The sequence below is a fragment of the Canis lupus genome, chromosome 26 (genome assembly GCF_011100685.1).
Source record: "Canis lupus familiaris isolate Mischka breed German Shepherd chromosome 26, alternate assembly UU_Cfam_GSD_1.0, whole genome shotgun sequence".
NCBI classification, from domain to species: Eukaryota; Metazoa; Chordata; class Mammalia; order Carnivora; family Canidae; genus Canis; species Canis lupus.
Genome location: NC_049247.1, coordinates 14715762 through 14734825, shown reverse-complemented (window position 1 = coordinate 14734825; position 19064 = coordinate 14715762). Strand labels below are relative to the sequence as shown.

The window sequence follows — 19064 nt, the reverse complement described above, 5'->3', positions numbered from 1 at the left end:
GGCCCGGGGCACGATCCTGGAGACCCGGGATCGAATCCCACGTCGGGCTCCCGGTGCATGGAGCCTGCTTCTCCCTCTGCCTGTGTCTCTGCCTCTCTCTCTCTCTCTGTGACTATCATAAATAAATAAAAAAAATTTAAAAAAAATAAAGCCATTTATGTTTTGGGGATCAATGAGTTAGAACAGAATAATAATAGTCCCCTTGCAGCTAAGGAGAACTTGGTTGTGTCCTGAGGGCTGGCATTCTGAGATTGCTGCCCACCTCCCCCCACCCCCCACTCCACCCCCACGCCCCCTCCAAAGAATCAGTAGAAAAAAGGGAAAAGGGGGGAAAATGCCCTGGGAAAGCAGTATGTCAAACCCTTCAAGGAGAAGTCAGTGTTAGTTTTGTTCAGTTCCAGGAGCATTGGCCACCCTGCTACTTCCTAATGTGCCACTTTCCCATTTGGGTCCCTATTCACAATGCAACTTAGAAAATATCGGGGACAGCTTATCACTAATATAACAAAATGTGGGATGGGATTTTTTTCCTGTTGACCCAGAACTTCACCTGAAGCTTCAAAGCTGAGGGCAATGGGCAACCACACTTCCTCCTGTCCAGAGGCAGTCAGATTGGTCCCTTGACCATCAATAACCATCAGCCTCCAGCCTATATAAAACAAGGTCAGATTCTCCGCAAAGGACGTTTCTCTGACAGGTCTTTGTAGGGAATTTTCTTCTCCCCTCTGATCGCCAAGCCAAGAGAGGAGAGCTCAAAGAAGAATCACTTGTAAGACTGGGGGCACCAAGACGGGGTGTGGCTGGCATCTCCCTGCCAGCACATGGGCTGCCCATGACAGCGGAGCAAGAAATGAGGGCAGAGGGCAAAGGTGCATCCTATTTCCCACGGGCCAGACTATGTATGTAGGTCTGAGTCATCCTGAAAAGACTCACCCAGAACCTCAGAAAAAGAATTTGGGGGTACTTCCTGGGGTATGAATGGAAAAGAGGAGTGCAGGAAGTCACCCAGCATGTGCACTGAATCCCTACAAAGTTCCCACAGAGTTCTCCAAACATTTCCCCAGTGCGCCTCATGTAAAAAATACACGTGAGCGCTTGCCAGCACATGGCAGGGGGTGGGGGGCATGTGACACTTGAGAGAACTATACCTGTTCTCAGCAAAGGGTCCCTTTCTGCTTGTTCCTCTTCTCCCATACTTCAGCAAGGCAACCCAGGAAGGGGCAGGAGAGGACACACCTGCCCTAGTCTCCATGCAGATTCCTGAGCCATCTGTGGGTCAGACCAGAGTGGGTGGGGGAGAGGTATTAAACTGCATATAAGAGTAGAATTTTGATTGGACTGGATTTCTTTTTTTTTTTTTTTTTTTTAAATATTCTTTTCTTTTTTAAATATTTTATTTATTTATTCATGAGAGACATAGAGAGAGAGGCAGAGACATAGGCAGAGGGAGCCCGATGTGGGACTTGATCCCCAGACCCTGGAATCACGTCCTAGGCCCAAGGCAAATGCTCAACCACTGAGCCATCCAGGCGTCCCTGGACTGGATTTCTAATATGAGACTGTTCTTATAGTTGAAACTAAAAGCTGTAGGATCTGATGTGATATTTCCAAGCTCAGCTCATTCCATAGCCCAGTAAGAATAATTTATTCCCACCATTGATAAAGGCACTGTGAGACATGGAGCATCCAGAGTGCTATGCAGTTTCCAGAACAAAGTCCCAACAACCACAGCACAACGCTGAGCAGTCAGCTCCAGTTCTCCAAGCTGGTGATTGGTGAGATTTCTATTGATCTGAGGTGCAAACTACCTTAAGTTGTACCAGGGGCAGCAAATCTAAATAATCAATGAAGGGTGTTAGGTGGGGGCCCTGGGGAACTGGAGAGCCTGTGTCCCATCTGAAAGGGACAGCTGTCTCTCAAATCTAGCCAATTGTTGCCAATGAAGCCAGATCTTCCTGTTTTCCCAGAAATGCCAGAAATCTCCATTTTTGGTAGTGTCTCCTGATTTCAGAATTGTTGGTAAGAATATCAGTTAGGGTCCTTTGTGGCAGAGACACAATGTACTCCAGGTGGGTCAAGTAAAAGTGCTTTTACAGGGTGGTACTATGGACTGAAATGGGTCCCGTCCACATTCATATGTTTAAGCCCTAACCCCCTTAATGTACCTTTACAATGCTTAGGAGGTAATTAGGGTTAGGTGAAGCCAAAGGGTAGGCTCTAATTCAAAAGGCAATGAATGGCCTTATAAGAAAAGGAAGCCATGTGAGTCATGCCTGCCATGTGAAGACACATCAAGAAGATGCCCTCTGACATTCAGAAAGAGGGCTCTCACCAGAACCCAAATATGCTGGCACCAACATCTCCAGCCTCCAGAACTGTGAGAAAAATAAATTTCTCTTGTTTAAGCCATCCATCAATGGTATTTTGTTAGGTTAGCCAAGGCAGACTAAGACAGGTGGTTAGAAAGTCTGTAGAATCTCCAGGAGGACAAGAGTGCTAGTTTCAGACTGTACAGCTGGGAATGATGCTCAAACTGCACAATCGGACACTCCTGTGAATACCATGCCATGCCTCTCGGCACAGACCCCATGCTTACACAGGGGCGGTCCACCTGGAAGCAGGTGCATTGGCTGCTGTGCTTACTATCAGATAGACTCCTCTTTGTTGCTCACTTCCAAGTATAAATCTCATGTGACATGTGTAATGGTAGAGCCCAGATCACATGAAACTTGCTTGCGAAGGAAGGTTCTGGAGGAGTGCTTTGGCTTCTCTTATGGAGAGATGTGACTCATAATGTAGGTATTTTCCAAACATAGGAAAGGTATTCAAAGGGGGCTGGATGCAAAGCATAACAAATATCCACTATAGCAATTAATTGAAAAGATGTGGTAGTGGTTATGCGGGGGTGGGGGCAAACAATGCCTTTGTGTGCTTGCTTACAACCCTGCCAGTTGATGACTTCCGAACTATGGGCTAATTTTTTAAATGTCTGTTTCCTCTGAGAACAACTAGAAAAGCCAAATCAAATCATCATCATCATCATCACCATCATCACCATCATCATCATCATCATCTACTTAAAGGCATTCAGAAAGCTGCTGAATCAACCAGAACTAGAGGGGCCAAAATTCTGAAACAATGTTGAGGTGAGTTGACAAACTGCAGCCACTTTTTCCCTGGGGCATTTGCAATTTTGGACACTTAGAAATCTAGAGTTTTCCTGGGCAAGGATACTGCTGCTGGGGGACAGAGAAACCAGCAGAATTTCAGCAGTGTCTTAGGACTGGAGAGACTATCCTAGAGAGAAGGGAGGGATAGAAAAGTGAGCTTGATGTTGGCATTTTCCCCCTTAAGATATGTGGTAAATTCTGAAGCAGTGCAGGCCAAGGGGCTAGAAGCCAAACAGAAAGCCCCTGAAAAACAGAGCAGAGTGTCCAGCAGTCTTGCCATGTTATGGCTACAGAATTAGAGCACAGGACCAGGGGGAGGTGCCTCGGTGAACATCTGAAGTTCTCAGTTGGACTCTCTGAAAGGCAGAGCCTTAGAGGGGGGAGCCAAAGTCAGATGGTCTCTTATTAAAACTGCAACCCAGCCTCTACCCAGCTCAGCCCCTGATTGGATTAAGATGCTTAGTACCCCTGCCACCTGCATGCAGAGAAAGGGCGAGGCCTCCCCAGAGTTAGATATTACCTGGAGACTTTATATATATATTTTTCATACACAGATGTTATATGCATTCAATAAAAATTACAAGGCCTGCCAAGAGACAGGACCAAATCCCTGAAAACAAATAGAAAAACAGGCAATAGAAACAGACTCTGCAGGTGACTGAAGTACTGGAATAAAACCAAGGTGTTAAAATAAATCATGATTAATATGTTCAAGAGAAACAAAGCAAAAGAAGGGGAAAATAGAGGAAAAGATAATTTTATCAGAGAATTGGAATCCAGGAACTTCACAGTCCAAAAGAATGAGGACACAGAGAACTTGCTTGAGCACCTCATCCACAGATGGATTTTGAAAATGCTGAGTCAGCTCTGTATGAGCCATAAAACCTCATGGCCCACAGTCCAAAAAAAAAAAAAAAAAAAAAAAGTTTCCATCACTGTCATTCTCTCTACTTCTCAAGTGGCTTCCTCTAAGGGATACATATTGTACCATGTGTTCTGAGTCACTCTGCTCTATAAACCCAGTTGCCTGCCATGGAGCTCTGTTTACCTGGAGAAAGAGGAGCCTTTTGCTAATTATCCTAAATACATCTTTTGAGCAATGTGTTGGGAGTACTAGTAGTTAAGATGACCATCAGGAAGATGAAGCCTCTCTGGGATGATATTTGAGTCGACACCAAGTGACAAGGAACCAACCAGGGGAGAATTAGAGGGAAATGTGGTCTGCACAGAGGTGATATGGAGAGCAAAGAACTGAAGCAAGAATATGTTTGCTGATTTAATCAGGGGTGGGCAGACTTTCCTGGAAAGGGCTCGATAGCACGTATTTTAGGCTTTACAAGTCATACAGTGCCTGTTGCAACTACTCACTTCTGCTGTTAAAACACAGCAGTAAATGCAGACATAAAACGAATAGGTGGCAGTGGTCCAATAAAACTTTATTTATGGACACTGAAATTAGAATTTCTTATAATTTTCACGTCACAAAATCTTTTGATTTTTCCCCCCCAACCACTTAAAAATATAATAACCATTCCTAGCTCTGGGGCCAGAGTTTGCTGGTGTAAGGTCGTTTAGGTAGGCTGGGCTCAGATCGTACATAGGACCTGGTAACAATCAGATTAAGGCAAAGCCCCTTTCGCCGTCCGAATGGAAAGCTACCCGTCAAGGTAACTGCAGGCCAGGGTACCAATTCTAGGGGTGGCAGCTTCCTAGAGCTCATGGAAGACGATCAGGTTTGCATTACTCTTCCCCAGTAGCAAGAAAGGACAAACGAACGCACACGCACACGCACACGCACGCACTCTGGGAGGCAGCTTCCCACAGCTCATGGAAGATGATCATGTTTGTTTTCTTTTCCCCAGTAACAAGAAAGAACAAACGAACAAAAAGACAAACAGATGCGCACACACACAGGGCTCAGGGAAGATGATCAGGTTTGTTTCGTTTTACACACACACGCCCCGAGCCAGAGAGCCAGAGAGGACGTGCCCAGGTTCACGCGGCCGCTTCTCCAGCACGCACTAAGGGGCTGAAAGTTGGGTGCACACCTGCTCCCAGCCCGAGCGCACCTGCTGAGCGGTCCTCCGGCCTCGTCTCGCGAGAGCGTGCCGTAGTAGTGGCCCCCGCCCCCGCCCCCCGCCCCCCGCCCGCGCCCAGCCCCCGCGCCCGGGCGCTCTCCCCGCAGGCCCCCCGCCCGCCGGCTCGCACGCACGCACGCCCGGTAGTAACTGCACTCCGCCACGCGAGCTCCGCGGCCCCGCGAAGCCCGTCCCCGCCCCCCGCGCCCGAGCCCCGGGCCCCGGGCCCCGGGCCGCGCCGGAGCCGCAGCCGCAGCCGCAGCCCGAGCCGGCTCCTCCGCGGGCAGGTGCGCGAGCCTGCGCGCGCCGCGGCCGCCTCCTCCGGCGGGTCCCTGGCGCGCCGGGCCGGGGCGGCTGCGCGCACGGCGCCGCTCCACCAACCCGCTCCCCGCAGGTCCCTCGCTCGCTCTCCATCCCTCGCCGGCGCTCCCCCCCCCGCCCGCGCTTTGATTGACAGGCAAGATGTCGGTGCGGAGCGAGGCAGGAGCGAATGCAGCAGCCGTCACCCCCGGAGCCCGGCGGCGGCAGCAGCAGCAGCAGCAGCAGCGCGAGGAGGAGACAGCAGCCAGCCGCAGTCGCCGCCGCAGCCGCGCGAGCCATGCAGACCGCATCTTGAGGACGCGCTAAAGCACCCCAAACGGCGGACAATGCCGTGTCACTGCAACTGGGAGGGGGGCAAAGCAGAATTTTTTTGACATAAAAGCCAGCCAGCCAAAAATATATACATTTGTCCTTCACGGAGCCGGTGTGTAAAGAGTGAGCGCTGTTTTCCTTCGCCTCCTCCTCTCCTCCTCCTCCTCTTCCCCCCCTCCTCCTCTTTTTCCTCCTCCTCCTCCTCCTCCTCCTCCTCCTCCTCCTCCTCCTCCTCCTCCTCCTCCTCCTCCTCCCTAAGTGTACAGACAGCATCACATCACCTGGTTTGCTTCTGAGAAACAGCATCTCTCCTTTTCAGGGACCAGAGACTCAGAGAGAGAGGAGACATTCTAATGGAGTCTGCCTGATACCCCAAAATAAAATAATAAATTTTGGCTCTCGTCCCCTCCTCCCACCCCACCCCCTCAACCCTGTGTGAGATGTTGGGTTTCTTCTACATGAGACATTGTTGAGAAGTCGCAGTGGTTGGAGAGCGTAGGGGGTAGACTACCTCTACTCCCCCCCCCCCTTTTTTCTCTCTGGGAGGAGGAGGAGGGGAAGGGGGCTTGCCGAGCAAGCGATGGATGAGGAAAACATGACGAAAAGCGAGGAGCAGCAGCCTCTGAGTTTGCAAAAAGCCTTACAGCAGTGCGAGTTGGTCCAAAACATGATAGACCTGAGCATCTCCAACCTGGAAGGGCTTAGGACCAAATGTGCCACCTCCAACGACCTCACACAAAAAGAGATCCGGACCCTGGAGGTAGGTGTTGCCTATGGAAAAAAAGCAATCTTTCCTTACCTCTCCCTGCTCCCCACCACCCCCTTTCCTTGGATTCTGTTGGTTGGGGGGGGGGAGGGCAGGAGGGTGTGGAAGGGCAGCAAGGTGGGCACGATTTGATTTTCTGTGATTTATCCTCTTTGCAAAGCCTGCACTGGATGTCCCTTTACTGTACCGCTGTCGTCTACGCTTGGCTGGGTGGTGGTAGTAGTAGTAGTAATTGTGATTCCTTCTGTATTATTATTCTTGCGGCTGTTATTATCATTCGCTTCCTTTCCGAGGAGTGAGTTCTCTCTTTTTTCCGCTTGTGGATTTGTTTCTATGCCACGGGGGCTTGTGTGCTGGGTAAGACATCAAGGCGCTGCAGAGAACCCACGTGACCTTGCGCATTCTGCAGGTGGTCAAAAGGTGGTTTTTGCTCGCGGAATGGGGCTGCCTATAAATATAGACCTCTTCTGCTCTCGGCCTCCTTCCCAGCCCCGATTTTGCCCCTTGGATTTTGCTTTTTGTTTTTGTTTTTGTTTTATTTCAGTGGTATACATGTCAGGAGGCAAGATGAAAAAAAAAAAAAAAAGGAAAAAAAGAAAAAAGCAAAAAAGAAAGAAAAAAATCCCATTGAGCTCCCCATTTCCAATCAAATCATTTGATGCAGGGAACTGTTGCAGGCCTGAAACGCATAAAAAGAACATAAAATATGCCTGGATCAGCACACCCGAGTGGTGTGGGAAAATACTCTTGAATCTTGGTGGGACGGTTCAGGAGAGGGGTCGGAGGAGGAGTTACCTCTGTCGAGTTGTAATGTTGTCTCCCACGGCACTTGAGGGGGAGTTTGAAGCAGTTTGGGGGGATGGAGTTGGATTCAAAGTTACTCTGAACGAAGATGATAGAAATTATTTCTTCCCAAGGCCATTTGGTCAAAGGAGGAAGGTTTCCAGAGCCTTAGAAAATGTCTGGCGTGCACGTAATCATTGGGCATCCACGTTGTTGGAGACATCTGAAGGGTTCCACTCACTTCTCCCTCAAACCAGCTGTACACATAGCTTGATTAAATTTGGGAACTCCCATTAGCTGGCATTTGCTGAGGGTGGTGGCTGTGGGGCTGGGAGCAAAGGAAAGTTCTCCCTCTGGTGAAGTGGGCATGTGCAGTGCTGGGAGGTTCCCTCTTTACAGCCCATGAGTGTCTAAGGCCTGAACTCTTCTGTCCCTGATGAATCTTTGAGCCCTGTTCTGGCCTAGGATAAGCCCCCCTCTCTGATTCACTTTAAAATCTTTTTTTTTTTTTTTCCTTTTCCATGATTTTAACTTCAGCTGGTTGTCAGCACACAGGAAAGGTCATCGATTTGAAAGTGGAGTGTGTGTGCGTGTAATATGCTGTTTGCTACCTTAGAATACATGTCTGTGTGCACCTGTCATCTGGGAAGATGATCCTCAGAAATGAAATAAAATAAGTGTCAAGAGATATCAGAGGAGTGGAAATTCAGTTGGGAGGCCAGGTATTTTCTTTCTCAGAGCTTCGGGAGAATAGTCTAGGCTAGGACTTTGTTGCTGGAAGAAAAAGTGTGGGATGCCCTGGCCCAGCCTTCTATTGTGTGTGTGAGCAGTGCTCAAGGTAAGATTCTGTTCAGAGCTGCAGGCAGTGAATAAATAAGTAACCCGAAAAGTCGTCTTCTGGTCCTTTGTGCCAGGAGTCCCAAGTGCTAGTTCTGGTATCACTAAGTTCCTTCAATTTTCTTTACCTCTTTTCAAAGCATGCTTCATCCTCTGATAGCTCCTTGAGTGATGGTGATGGTCACAGTGGACCCTGGTCCCTGTGGCTTCTTCCCTGCACAGTGGTTTTCTTTGAAAACCAGGGGATGGAGTTGAAAAAGGTAGCAATTACTCAGAGTGCATCTGATTGTTAGTTTCCTGGTCCCAGGATGCCACAGAGCAACCTCACAATCACTTTCCCCATATTGCATAGGGAAGGGTCTCCAGCATTCAGGCCAGTCTGTGCTTCTCAGGTCCCTGGGGCAAGGGTGGGGCCACTGAGGAAGGGTGGTGACTCCAGGTACAGCCAGGTCCCTAGGAGCCTCTCCCAGGTGTTGGACCAGACAGAGGTCCTTTATTCCCCCAAACCTTCACCAGAACCCTGAGGGAGCTTATTTAAAATGCACATTCTCAGCCTCTTACCCCAGAGGTTCTAATTCAGATGGGACTGGGGGGGGGGGGGGGGGGGAGGGGGGGGGGAAGGCCCAGAAATCTGCATTTAAGAAACAGTCCAGGTGTTTCTGATGCATGCTTTCACATCGACACTCTGAGAAATACCCACCTATTAGGAGGTAGATGGTGTATTTCTGCTATTTGATGGTGAGCACTTCCTGCTCACAAACACTAAAGTAAGTGGTGAATTGAACAGACCATCCCTGAAAACCGTAATAATAGGCACAATTTAGTAGCATGCATATGACCCTATGGGAACAAAAATATACAGCGTGGAGTGAGCCTTCCCGAAGTGTCCTGCATGATTAGGGAGACAAGGCTAATAATATACATGTGAAATAATGATCAAGTCCAAACAGCAAATAATATGGGAGGGCAGCATGTGGGTCCATGAGGAATGTGTTCAAGCCGCATGAACTGGAAAATCCAACCACAGTGTTCAAGTGAACAGTGGCTGCTTTTTCTCATGGAGCAAGAAGTCTGGAGGTATATGGCTGCTTGAGTTGGCTCAAGTAAGTTAATAACATCAGGGCCGATGTCTCTTTGAGTTCTCAATGGCCTCTTTCTTATGGTTGCAAGATGGCTCTTGAAGCTTTAGCCATCACACCCAGGTGAGGCGTGTGCAGGGATAAAGGGTTCATCATGTCTTTATATCACTTCCCCAGGATACCTGCAGTTACCTACCCCGCAGATGATGTTTAATTATGTCTTCTCGGCCAGACTCAGTCAGATGGCTAGTCCCAGCTGCAAGGCTGGGAGGTGGGGAAGCGAGAACACCATCGTGAGTGGTTTATATGAGTCGTGGTCCATTGCCTCAGTTGATCTGTTGCCACTCCATACAAAATCAGGGTTCTGCTGGCATGGACGAAATCACGAAGGGATATTGGGTGGATAGCCAGTAACATTGGCCTTGGCATGTTACCAGGAGGTATTCTGGGAGAGAAGAAAGATCATGAGCTTTGGAGTTAGACCAATAAAGTTTTAAATTGTAGTTTTTCTACTTTATCTTGGGCTAGTGATTTAAGTTTTCTGGACCCATGGTTTAATTTTTTGGCAAAATGGCAAGAAAAAAATAGCATTACCTACTTTGGTGGTTATGAGGATTAAAAGAGAAGATATTTTCAAAGTTCTAGGACTATGTGTAGCACAGCCCTCAGGGGCCAAATAAATGATAGTTCAGATGATGATATGATTAGCATTACGTGGTGTGGGGTAGATAACATGGAAGGAACAGCTCAGATCTGAGGGAGAAAGGGAAGAGTTTGAGCAGCATTTCCAAAATATGTTCTGTGGAACCCTAGTTCTGTGGGCTCTTGGCATTTTTTTTTTCTCTTGGCATTTTTTATTCTTCCAACAAGTACTTGAAATCCATGGACTGTATTAGATGCTGGTAATTAAGTACTCTGTAAACAAAATGAATTCCTTGGTTCAAACGTCTGGGAAAGGTTGAGTTAAATAAACAAGGGGAAACAGACTTCTCAGAGCCTTTACTCTATCAGGTATGTGTGTCTGGTGACTCCAAGAGAGGATAGAGTCTGCTGCGTTTCCTTTCTCCAAGGATATCCCTTGGGACTGATGTTCCATAGAATACACCCAGGGAAACATTTGGCAAAGCAGTTAAGGTAGCTTTCTTGGTTGGGGACCTGGGGACCCTGAGTGGAGAGAAGGATGGGGAAGGTTGAGATCACAGCAGGTTGGTAGAACCTGCTCGGCAAGAACAGCCAACCAGATGAAGGCATATCGTGTCCATTCATGCCTTCATGGGGCAGCCTCGAGACCAGTTGGTCCAGAATGGAGAATACTGGAAGAATGTCATAGAAAATGAATTTAGGTCACAGACTCTTGAGATCTGACTAAGGACAAGGGAGTCAGACTGACCAAATTTCATTCCTTTGAGGAAGGAGATTGAAGTCTTCAAAGGTTTTGGAGTGACTACGATAAAACGTTGTTTAAAGGTTAGTCTGATAGCCCTGCAGCAGGGGCCAGCAAACTTTTTCTGTAAAGGGGCAGGTAGTGAATAGTTTAGGCTTCGTGGGTTACACAGCTTCCATCACAGCCACTGAGCTCTGCTGTTGTACTGTGCAGCAGCCGTGGACGAACTATCTCCACAAATGAACGTTTTCCAATGCAGCTTTATTTATGGATCCTGAAATTCAAATTTGATATAATTTTCACATGCCAGAGAGACATTATTTTCCTATTGATTTTTTTTGACATTTAAAAATGTAAAAACTATTCTTAGGTTTTGCCCCTTACAAAAACAGGCAGTGGGTCAGTTTTGGCCTGCAGGTTACAGCTAGTTTGCTGGTCTCTGATCTGTAGGGTGATGATCTAGTTCTGCTGATGTTGCCTGGGTCACTCATGTGGTTGTCATCATCGGATGGCTCAGCTGGGCTGGATGGTCCAAGATGGCCTTGCTCACGTGGCTGGTGGTTGGTTAGGGTACCTTGGTTTTCCTCCACATGGCCTTTCCAGTGGGACAGCCAGATTTCTTACCTGGTGGAAGCATCAGTGTTCCAAGAGAACAAGCCCCATTGCACAGCCCCTCTTAGGCCTTGGCTTCCGTAATGTTTGCCAATGTCCCATTTGCCAAAGCAAATGGATAAGCACAGAGTCAATGTAGAAATTACTATCTAAGGGTATGTAATCTAGGAAGTGTGGTTCACTGGGGGCCAATGAACAATTTAATGTAACAATGTACTGCAGCTATGGGAAGAACCCAAAATCCAAAATAAAACCAAAATAGCATGGGAAAGAGGGAGGGTCATGGAATGATCAGCAAAGGTACCCTCAAGCAAGCCAAAACATATCTTTGGAATGCACTAGGCAGAGGAAGCAGCAGATGCAAATTTCTTGGGTGGGAATGAACTTGGCATGTTATTAGAACAGCAAGGAGACCACTGTGGTTGGAGTGGAGTGGGTGGGTAGGGAAGGGGTGAGGGACACAAGGGAGGCAGAAGCAGAGTCCTGTCCTGGTCATAGAGGGCTTTGATACGATACTTGGATTTTGTTCTAAGTGTGAACAAGGAGGTGACTGATTTATGTTTTTAGAAGGTCCTTCTGGTTGCTGCAGGGAGAATAGACCATAGAGGGTAAGAATGGGAGCAGAGAGACAATTTGGGAGATCATGGAAAAACCAAAGCCAGAAGTGACTGTTATGCTGGTTGGGGGAATGGGGCAGGTGGCTGGATTCAGAAGGTCAGGTGCACAGGAGGTGCTCACAAATCAGATATAGGGAAAATAAAGGATGGAGGATTACTTCTAGGTGTTTGGCTTAAGAACTGAGTGAAAAAGAAAAAAAAAACGAACTGAGTGAATGGTGGTGTCTTTATTTGAAATGTGAGAACTGGAGGTGGAATAGGTTGAGCTTGACAGACAAGTCTGGTTTGGACACGTTCCGTTTGTCAAGTGGATAGTTGAATATTCGAACCTACAGCTCTGAGGAAGGCTAGAGACTTAACATTATAAATAATACCTTAGTAGACATTCTTGTGATTTGTAACTGTCCTTTAATTCCAGGGGAATTGCTAAATCCCAGGGTATGCAAAGTTTCAGGACTTATGATAGGTTTTGCCAGATTACCCTTCACCACGCATGTGAAAAGGGCCTGTTTTCCCCTTTCCTCAGTGTAAGTTCAGGCTTTTTTTTTTTTTTTTTTAAAGATTTATCTACTTATTTTTATTTATTTAAAATAAATAAATTCACTTATTTGAGAAGGAAAGAGAGAGCGCACGAGCAGAAGAGGGAAGGAAAGGCAAAGGGGGAGGGAGAGAGAATCTTAAGCAGGCTCCCACTGAGTGTGGAGCCTGATGTGGGGCTTGGTCTCCCGACCCATGAGACCAGAAGGCAAGCTAAAACCAAGAGTCAGATGCCTCACCAACTGAGCCACCCAGGTGCCCCTGAATTTATGGTTTATCTTTTGGTTGCCTATGTTTTGATGACTGAGAGCTCAAGGTTAAGGAGGCAGCTGCCTCAGGTTAGAATCTCATCTTTCCTGTTTCTAGTTGAGAAGGACCTAGGGACTTGTAGATATAAGAGGAGTACTTGGTTTTCCATACAAAGTGACCAGCCTGTAAAGACCTAAGCCTCGTCCTTCTTCTTATTCTTATAAAGATATGGGGAGAGGGGTGGTCTCACAACTCCGAGTCAGTGGCAGAAGTTATTTCTGAAGGGTTCTCTCTCCCCCCTGGGTATTTGGATTGGATTCTGTTAGGGAGCTTGGTATCCTTCTTCCTCCAATGGGCAGAAAACTGGGGAGTCTTCTTCCTCCCCCAGAGTATCAGTCATTTTCTGGGCTCCCACCCACTGGGCTCCAACTGTTGGGACCTGGCCTTCCTCCTCGCCCCCAGAGTGCTGCTTTGGAGCTGGGGAGTGGGGAGGTGTTCAGAAGCTGAAGAAGACAAGGGACACATGGCAGCTGGGACGGAGGATGGAGAAGCCAAAGAATGGGGAGGAGAAAGTCAAAGCAGAGAATAACTGTCTGTAGGGTTTCCATGACCCTTGCAACATCTCTCCAGTGGGCAGGTTGCTGTTTCACAAGTGAGTTTACTAAGGTTTAGAGTCACTGATTTGACCCAAACTGGAGGCTGAGAAGAGGTTTACTGTTCTGCTGTGGGCTCCCCAAAGGTGGCGTGGCCTGGAAGAGAAGAACGGAAGAGTGAATAGAAGGCAAAGGGGAGGTGCAGGCGATCATGCTGAGGTGGTCAGAGGTGATAGCTATCAGGTTAGTGAAAATCATCATGGTGCAATACTCTCAGATACTTTCATTTCATGGTGACTTTTATTTATTTTATTATTATTTTTAAAGATTTTTATTCATGAGAGATACAGAGAGAGGGGCAGAGACATAGGCAGAGGAAGAAGTGGGCTCCCTGTGCAGAGCCTCGATCCCAGGATCCCAGGATCACAACCTGAGCCGAAGGCAGATGCTCAACCACTGAGCCACCCAGGTGTCTCTGATAGTGACTTTTATAGGTGAAAGCTATTGGGGAGAAAAATAGAACCAATGGAGACAAAGTAGGGCATCCACAGAGGCAAGTAAGGATGAGACAAAGAGAAGGAAACAGATTCAGGATGTCCAGTATGGCAACCACTTGCCACCTTGGCTCTTGATCAGTTGAAATGTGGTGACTTCTGACTGAAATGTGTCATTGGTATAAAATACACACCAAGTTCTGAACCTTTAGCATGAAGAAGAGAATATAAAATATCTTATTAATAATGTTTTATATTGACAACATGCTGCCATGATATTTTGGACAGATTGGGTTAAATGAAATCTGTTAAAATTACTTTCACCTGTATCTTATTATTCTTTTTCTGGAGGCTACTAGAAAGTTTTAAATTACACAGGTGGCTCACTGTGTATTTCAGCTGGATAGTGCTGCTTTTGGCCATTGAGATGATTTGTCTATTTTTCCATAATAGAAATCTTGTTCTTGGTAAAGACTGAGATTGTTACTAGGGGTTACTAGGCAGCCATTGTCCTGAGTTTGCTTGGACCAGTAGAAAAGTGAGATGAAGACTCAGAAATAATAATTGAGTCTTTAGGAATTTTTGTGGATCCTTAAAGCAGTATAACCTAGTGCAAGCCTTGGGGTCCACCATGAGATTGCTTGGATTCCAGTCTGAGTTCAAGATAAACTAGCTAAGTAACTGGGGGAAATGAGCTCTCCTTTCTGAGCTTTAGTTTCCTTGCTTTTAAAATTAGGATCATGGTTATTAGGATTGTTATGCTGATTACAATGGAATCATGCATTAAATTGTTGAGCAAGGTGCTTGGCACATGGCAAGTACTTAACAGCATTCCCTCCAATAGATGGGCATGGGAGGGGGAGGTTAGGGTATCTCAGCCTTCCAGAGGTTCCATCTTTGGTTGTATCATTCATTTATTCAGTGAATCTAACTGAGCTCCCAATGTGTGTGAGCAAGGTGTGAGAAGAAGAAACCCATAGAAGCCTTCGATGGGATAATGGCACACCTGCTGGGCTGCAGGTGACGTAAGTGAACAAGATTCTGATACTACTAGGTCTGGGTCTTTGAATTCGCCCACAGATGACTCACTTCCCATCAGTGCCTGGCAGGCTTTAGTCTTTAAACCATGTGCTCATCACAACGCTAAGTTGGATAACAGTTATGGGGTTGGGCCTCATAGCTCCTGAACTTCCCTTAAGCTTATTGTGATTGAAAGAACTGTGGTATCTAATTGCTTGAAAATTGTATCCTCTCAAGGTAGGAGGACCCTTAAGAGGTTGGCTAGGCTTACCTCTTAGCCAGTGTCCAGCTTTGGCGTGGTGATTTGGGGTGAGCACTATCTCCCAAGGCAGCCTTTAAAAAAAAATCTTTTTTATGGTGGTAAGTATATATCCCATAAATTTACCATTATAACCTTTTTAAAGTATGCAGCTCAGTGGCATGAAATAACATTCATAGCATTGTGCAACCATCATCGCTATCTATCTGCTGAACCTTTTCATCATCCCAGATAGGAATTCTGTACTGATTAAGTAGTAACTCTCCCCAGCTGCAGGGTCACCTCCATTTCCTATCTATATGAATTTGACTATTTGAAGTATCTCATAGAAGTTGAGTTGTACACCATGTGCCTTTTGTGTCTGGCTTCTTTTGCTTAGCACTGTATTTCTAAGGTTCATCCAAGTTGTGTCAATGCTTCATTCCTTTTTAATGGTTGACTAATATTCCATTGTAGGCATAGACCACACACATTTTGTGTATCCAGTCATCTGTTGATAGATACTCGAGTCATTTCCAGCCTTTGACTATGGTGAATAATGCTGCTTATAAACATTGATGTACAAGTATCTGTTTGAGTCCCCGCTTTGAATTCTTTTGGGTATATGTCTAGGAGTGGAATTGCTGGGTCATATCATGAGTGTCTGTTTGATTTTTAAAAAATATTATTTTCAAGAGAGAGCATGTGCACACATGTACTAGTGTAGGGGGGATGGGCAGAGGGAGAGAGAATCTCTAGCAGACACCTGCTGAGCACACAGCCCAATGTCAGGCTTGACCTCACGACCCTGAGATCATGACCCGAGCTGAAACCAAGAGTCAGATACTCAAAGTGACTGTGCCACCCAGGCACCCCTCCATGTTTAATTTTTTGAGGAACTGCTATACTATGTTCCACAGTGGCTGCACCATTTTATATTTCCACTGGTAATGTACCAGGGTTCCAATTTCCCTACATCCTTGCCTATATCTCCTATTTTCTTAAATTAAAAAAAGTTTTTTTTTTTTTTTAATTGTAGCTATCCTACTGGGTATGAAGTGGTATCATTGTGGTTTTGATTTATAGTGCCCTAGTGACTAATGATATTAGGCATCTTTTCATGTGCATATTGGCCATTTCTATTTCTTCTTTGGAAAAATGTCTATTCAAGTTCTTTCACAAGGCAACCCTTTGATCTGGGCAAGTTATAATGGTTAGAATTAATCTCCTTCTGTTGAGTTTGATCTGTTCTCTGATGACTTCTAGCCTTTGACTCTACTCTCTGGAACAGAGAGAATGAGGCCACTCCTTATTCTGGCTGAAAAAAATAGTCTCAAGAAGAGTCTGTATCTAGATTTGGAAACTACCAGGTATAGACAAGAGATAGCCAGGCCCACAGACTCCTGACAAGTCTCTGACCCAAATTTTGCAGCCACCACCTCCATATTCTGTCCTGTGTTAGTTCCATTCCAGAATTCCAGAATCTGGGGTCACAGGCAATGGTGAATTTCCCCTTTCCTGTGCACCTCTTAGTCATAGTATCATGCCACTCAGACGTAGTCATGAATGTTTCTCTGTGAGCTCAGCCCCAAAGGCACTAGGATGGTGCTTAGGTAGGATTGAGTGGCTTGGACTCAAGCAATGAGGCAAATAGGTATGAAAAAGAACTCATCAGTCAAGTAGGGAATCCAGGGGCTTTGTTTTTATTAATAGGTGGCAGAGCAAGTTTATTTTATTTTAGTTTCATTTTTAAAGATGATATTTGTTTGAGAGAGAGAGAGAGGGAGAGGGCAAGAGAGGGCAAGAGATAAAGAGAGCACATAAGAGAGCTGGAGGAGGGGCAGAGGGAGAGGGAGGGAGAGAAGCCCAAGCAGACTCCACACCGAGTACAGAGCCTCATGCAGGGCTGACTCTCACAACCCTGAGATCATGACCTGAGCCAAAACCAAGAGTCGGACACTCAACCGACTGAGCCACCCAGGCAGCCCAGGAGGCAGAACAAGTTTAGATGTCACTTTTTGTATTTTTACCTTTATCTGGCTTAGACAAAAGTGCTTTGTGATAAATCCTAAAAGCAATATTATTCTCTTCATATATTGCTAGATTTAATCCATTAATATTTTGTTAAGGATTTTGAGTCTGTTCATGAAGGATGTTGCCTATAGTTTCATTTCTTGTACCATCTTTGTTCAGTTTCAGTATCAGGGCCTCATTAAACGAGTTGGGAAGCACTCCCTCCACTTCTGTTTTCTGGAAGACATAGTACACACACAATTGGCGTTATATCATCTTTACATGTGTTAAATGCTGGTAGAATTGAGCAGTAAAACTATCCAGACCTCGAGATTGTTATTGCTTTTTTTTTGCACATGGAAGTTTTTATTTATTTATTTATTTTTAATTTTTTAAAGATTTTATTTATTTATTCATGAAAGACACAGAGGAGAGAGAGAGGCAGAGACACAGGCAGAGGAAGAAGCAGGCTCCATGCAGGGAGCCCGACGTGGGACTCGATCCCAGGTCTCCAGAATCAGGCCCTGGGCTGAAGGCAGGCGCTAAACTGCTGAGCCACCCAGGGATTCCCACACATGGAAGTTTTTAAACTAAAAATTCAATTTTAAAAGTTTGTTCTTGGGTGAATTTTAGCAGTTTGTGGCTTTTAAGGAATTGGTACATTTTATCTGAATTGTTGAATTTACATGCCCAGAGTTGCTCATGGTATTCCCTTACTATCCTTTCACTGTCTGCAGGATCCTTCATCCCTGATGTTGGTAATACGTATTCTTTTCTCTTTGATTCTCTGCCAGTCTGGCTAGAGGTTTATCAATTTTATTCTTCTTTTCAGAAAACCAGATTTAGGCTTCATTTATTTTCTGTTTTATTTTTTCAATTTGATTTTTTTTTAAATTTAGTTATTCATGAGAGACACAGAGACATAGGCAGAGGGAGAAACAGGCTCCCCGCGGTAGCGGGTAGGGGGAGTGGGGGATAGCAATGCGGGACTTGATCCCGGGAATCCAGGATCATGCCCTGAGCTGAAGGCAGACGCTCAACTGCTGAGCCACCTAGGCGTTCCAATTTGATTGTTTTTTGTTTTCATTATTATTCCCTTCTGCTTTGGGTTTATTTTGCTCTTCTTTTTCTGTTTTCTTAAGATAGATGTTTAGATTGTTGATTTGAGACCTTTCTCTTTTTCTTAGTGTTTATCACCACAGATTTCCCTTGAAGGACTACTTTAACTACTTTAACTGCATCCCACAAATTTTGATGTTATATTTTCATTTCTTCCATTTCTTCCTGTTTGATACCTGTGTTCTTTATTTATTTATTTAATTTTTTTTTATTTTTTATTTTTTTGCCTGCGTTCTTTAGATGAGTGTTTTTTAATTCCTGAGTGTTGTGGTTATTTTCTGGTTTAATTCATTTAGGGTCCATGAGCACATTTTGTATGGTTTCAACTATTTTAAAGTGCTTAAAGGTTTATTTTATGACCCAGAATATCTTCCCTCTTGGTGAACATAACATGTGTCCTTGAAAAGAATGTGTATTCTGCTGTTGACAGGTGCAGTCATATAGCCATCATTTAGATCCAATTGGTTGATAATATTGTTGAGACCCTCTATATCCTTGTTGATTCTCTCTCAAATTGTCTTATATTGATTACACAGAGAGGAGTGTTGATAGCTACAGCTGTCATTGTGGATTTGTCCCATTCTCCTTACAGATCCATCAGTTTTTGCTTCATGTACTATAAGTTACTATTCATTCCTGGAACTTTATCCTTGCTCTGAAAACTATTTTCTCTGATATTAATATAGCCACTCCAGCTGTTACTTCTTTAGGTTTTTAAAAATTGAAGTAAAATTCACATAACATAAAACTCACCACATGGACTACTTTACAGTCTGCAATGGAATGGCTTTTGGTATATGCTTCATGTTGCCCAGCCATCACCCTTATCTAATTCTAGAACA

At 45.5% G+C, this 19064-nt stretch overlaps 1 protein-coding gene across 21 annotated transcripts in view; it reads left to right on the top strand.

The window, feature by feature from the left end:
* KSR2 (kinase suppressor of ras 2) overlaps positions 1 to 19064 on the top strand; it is a 446464-nt gene that overhangs the window by 33274 nt on the left and 394126 nt on the right. For 17 of the 21 annotated variants that reach the window (XR_005379235.1, XM_038575248.1, XM_038575247.1 and 14 more), the window contains 4 exons: positions 3004 to 3146; positions 5033 to 5104; positions 5643 to 6004; positions 6201 to 6641. Coding sequence is in view for 20 of the 21 variants with exons in the window: in XM_038575248.1 (XP_038431176.1) it covers positions 6462 to 6641 (180 nt within the window). In the remaining variant the exon portion in view is untranslated. Of the gene's footprint in view, positions 1 to 1665; positions 1776 to 3003; positions 3147 to 5032; positions 5105 to 5642; positions 6642 to 19064 lie in introns of all 21 variants that reach the window. The other 4 variants (XM_038575235.1, XM_038575234.1, XM_038575244.1 and 1 more) reach the window with 4 other exon arrangements.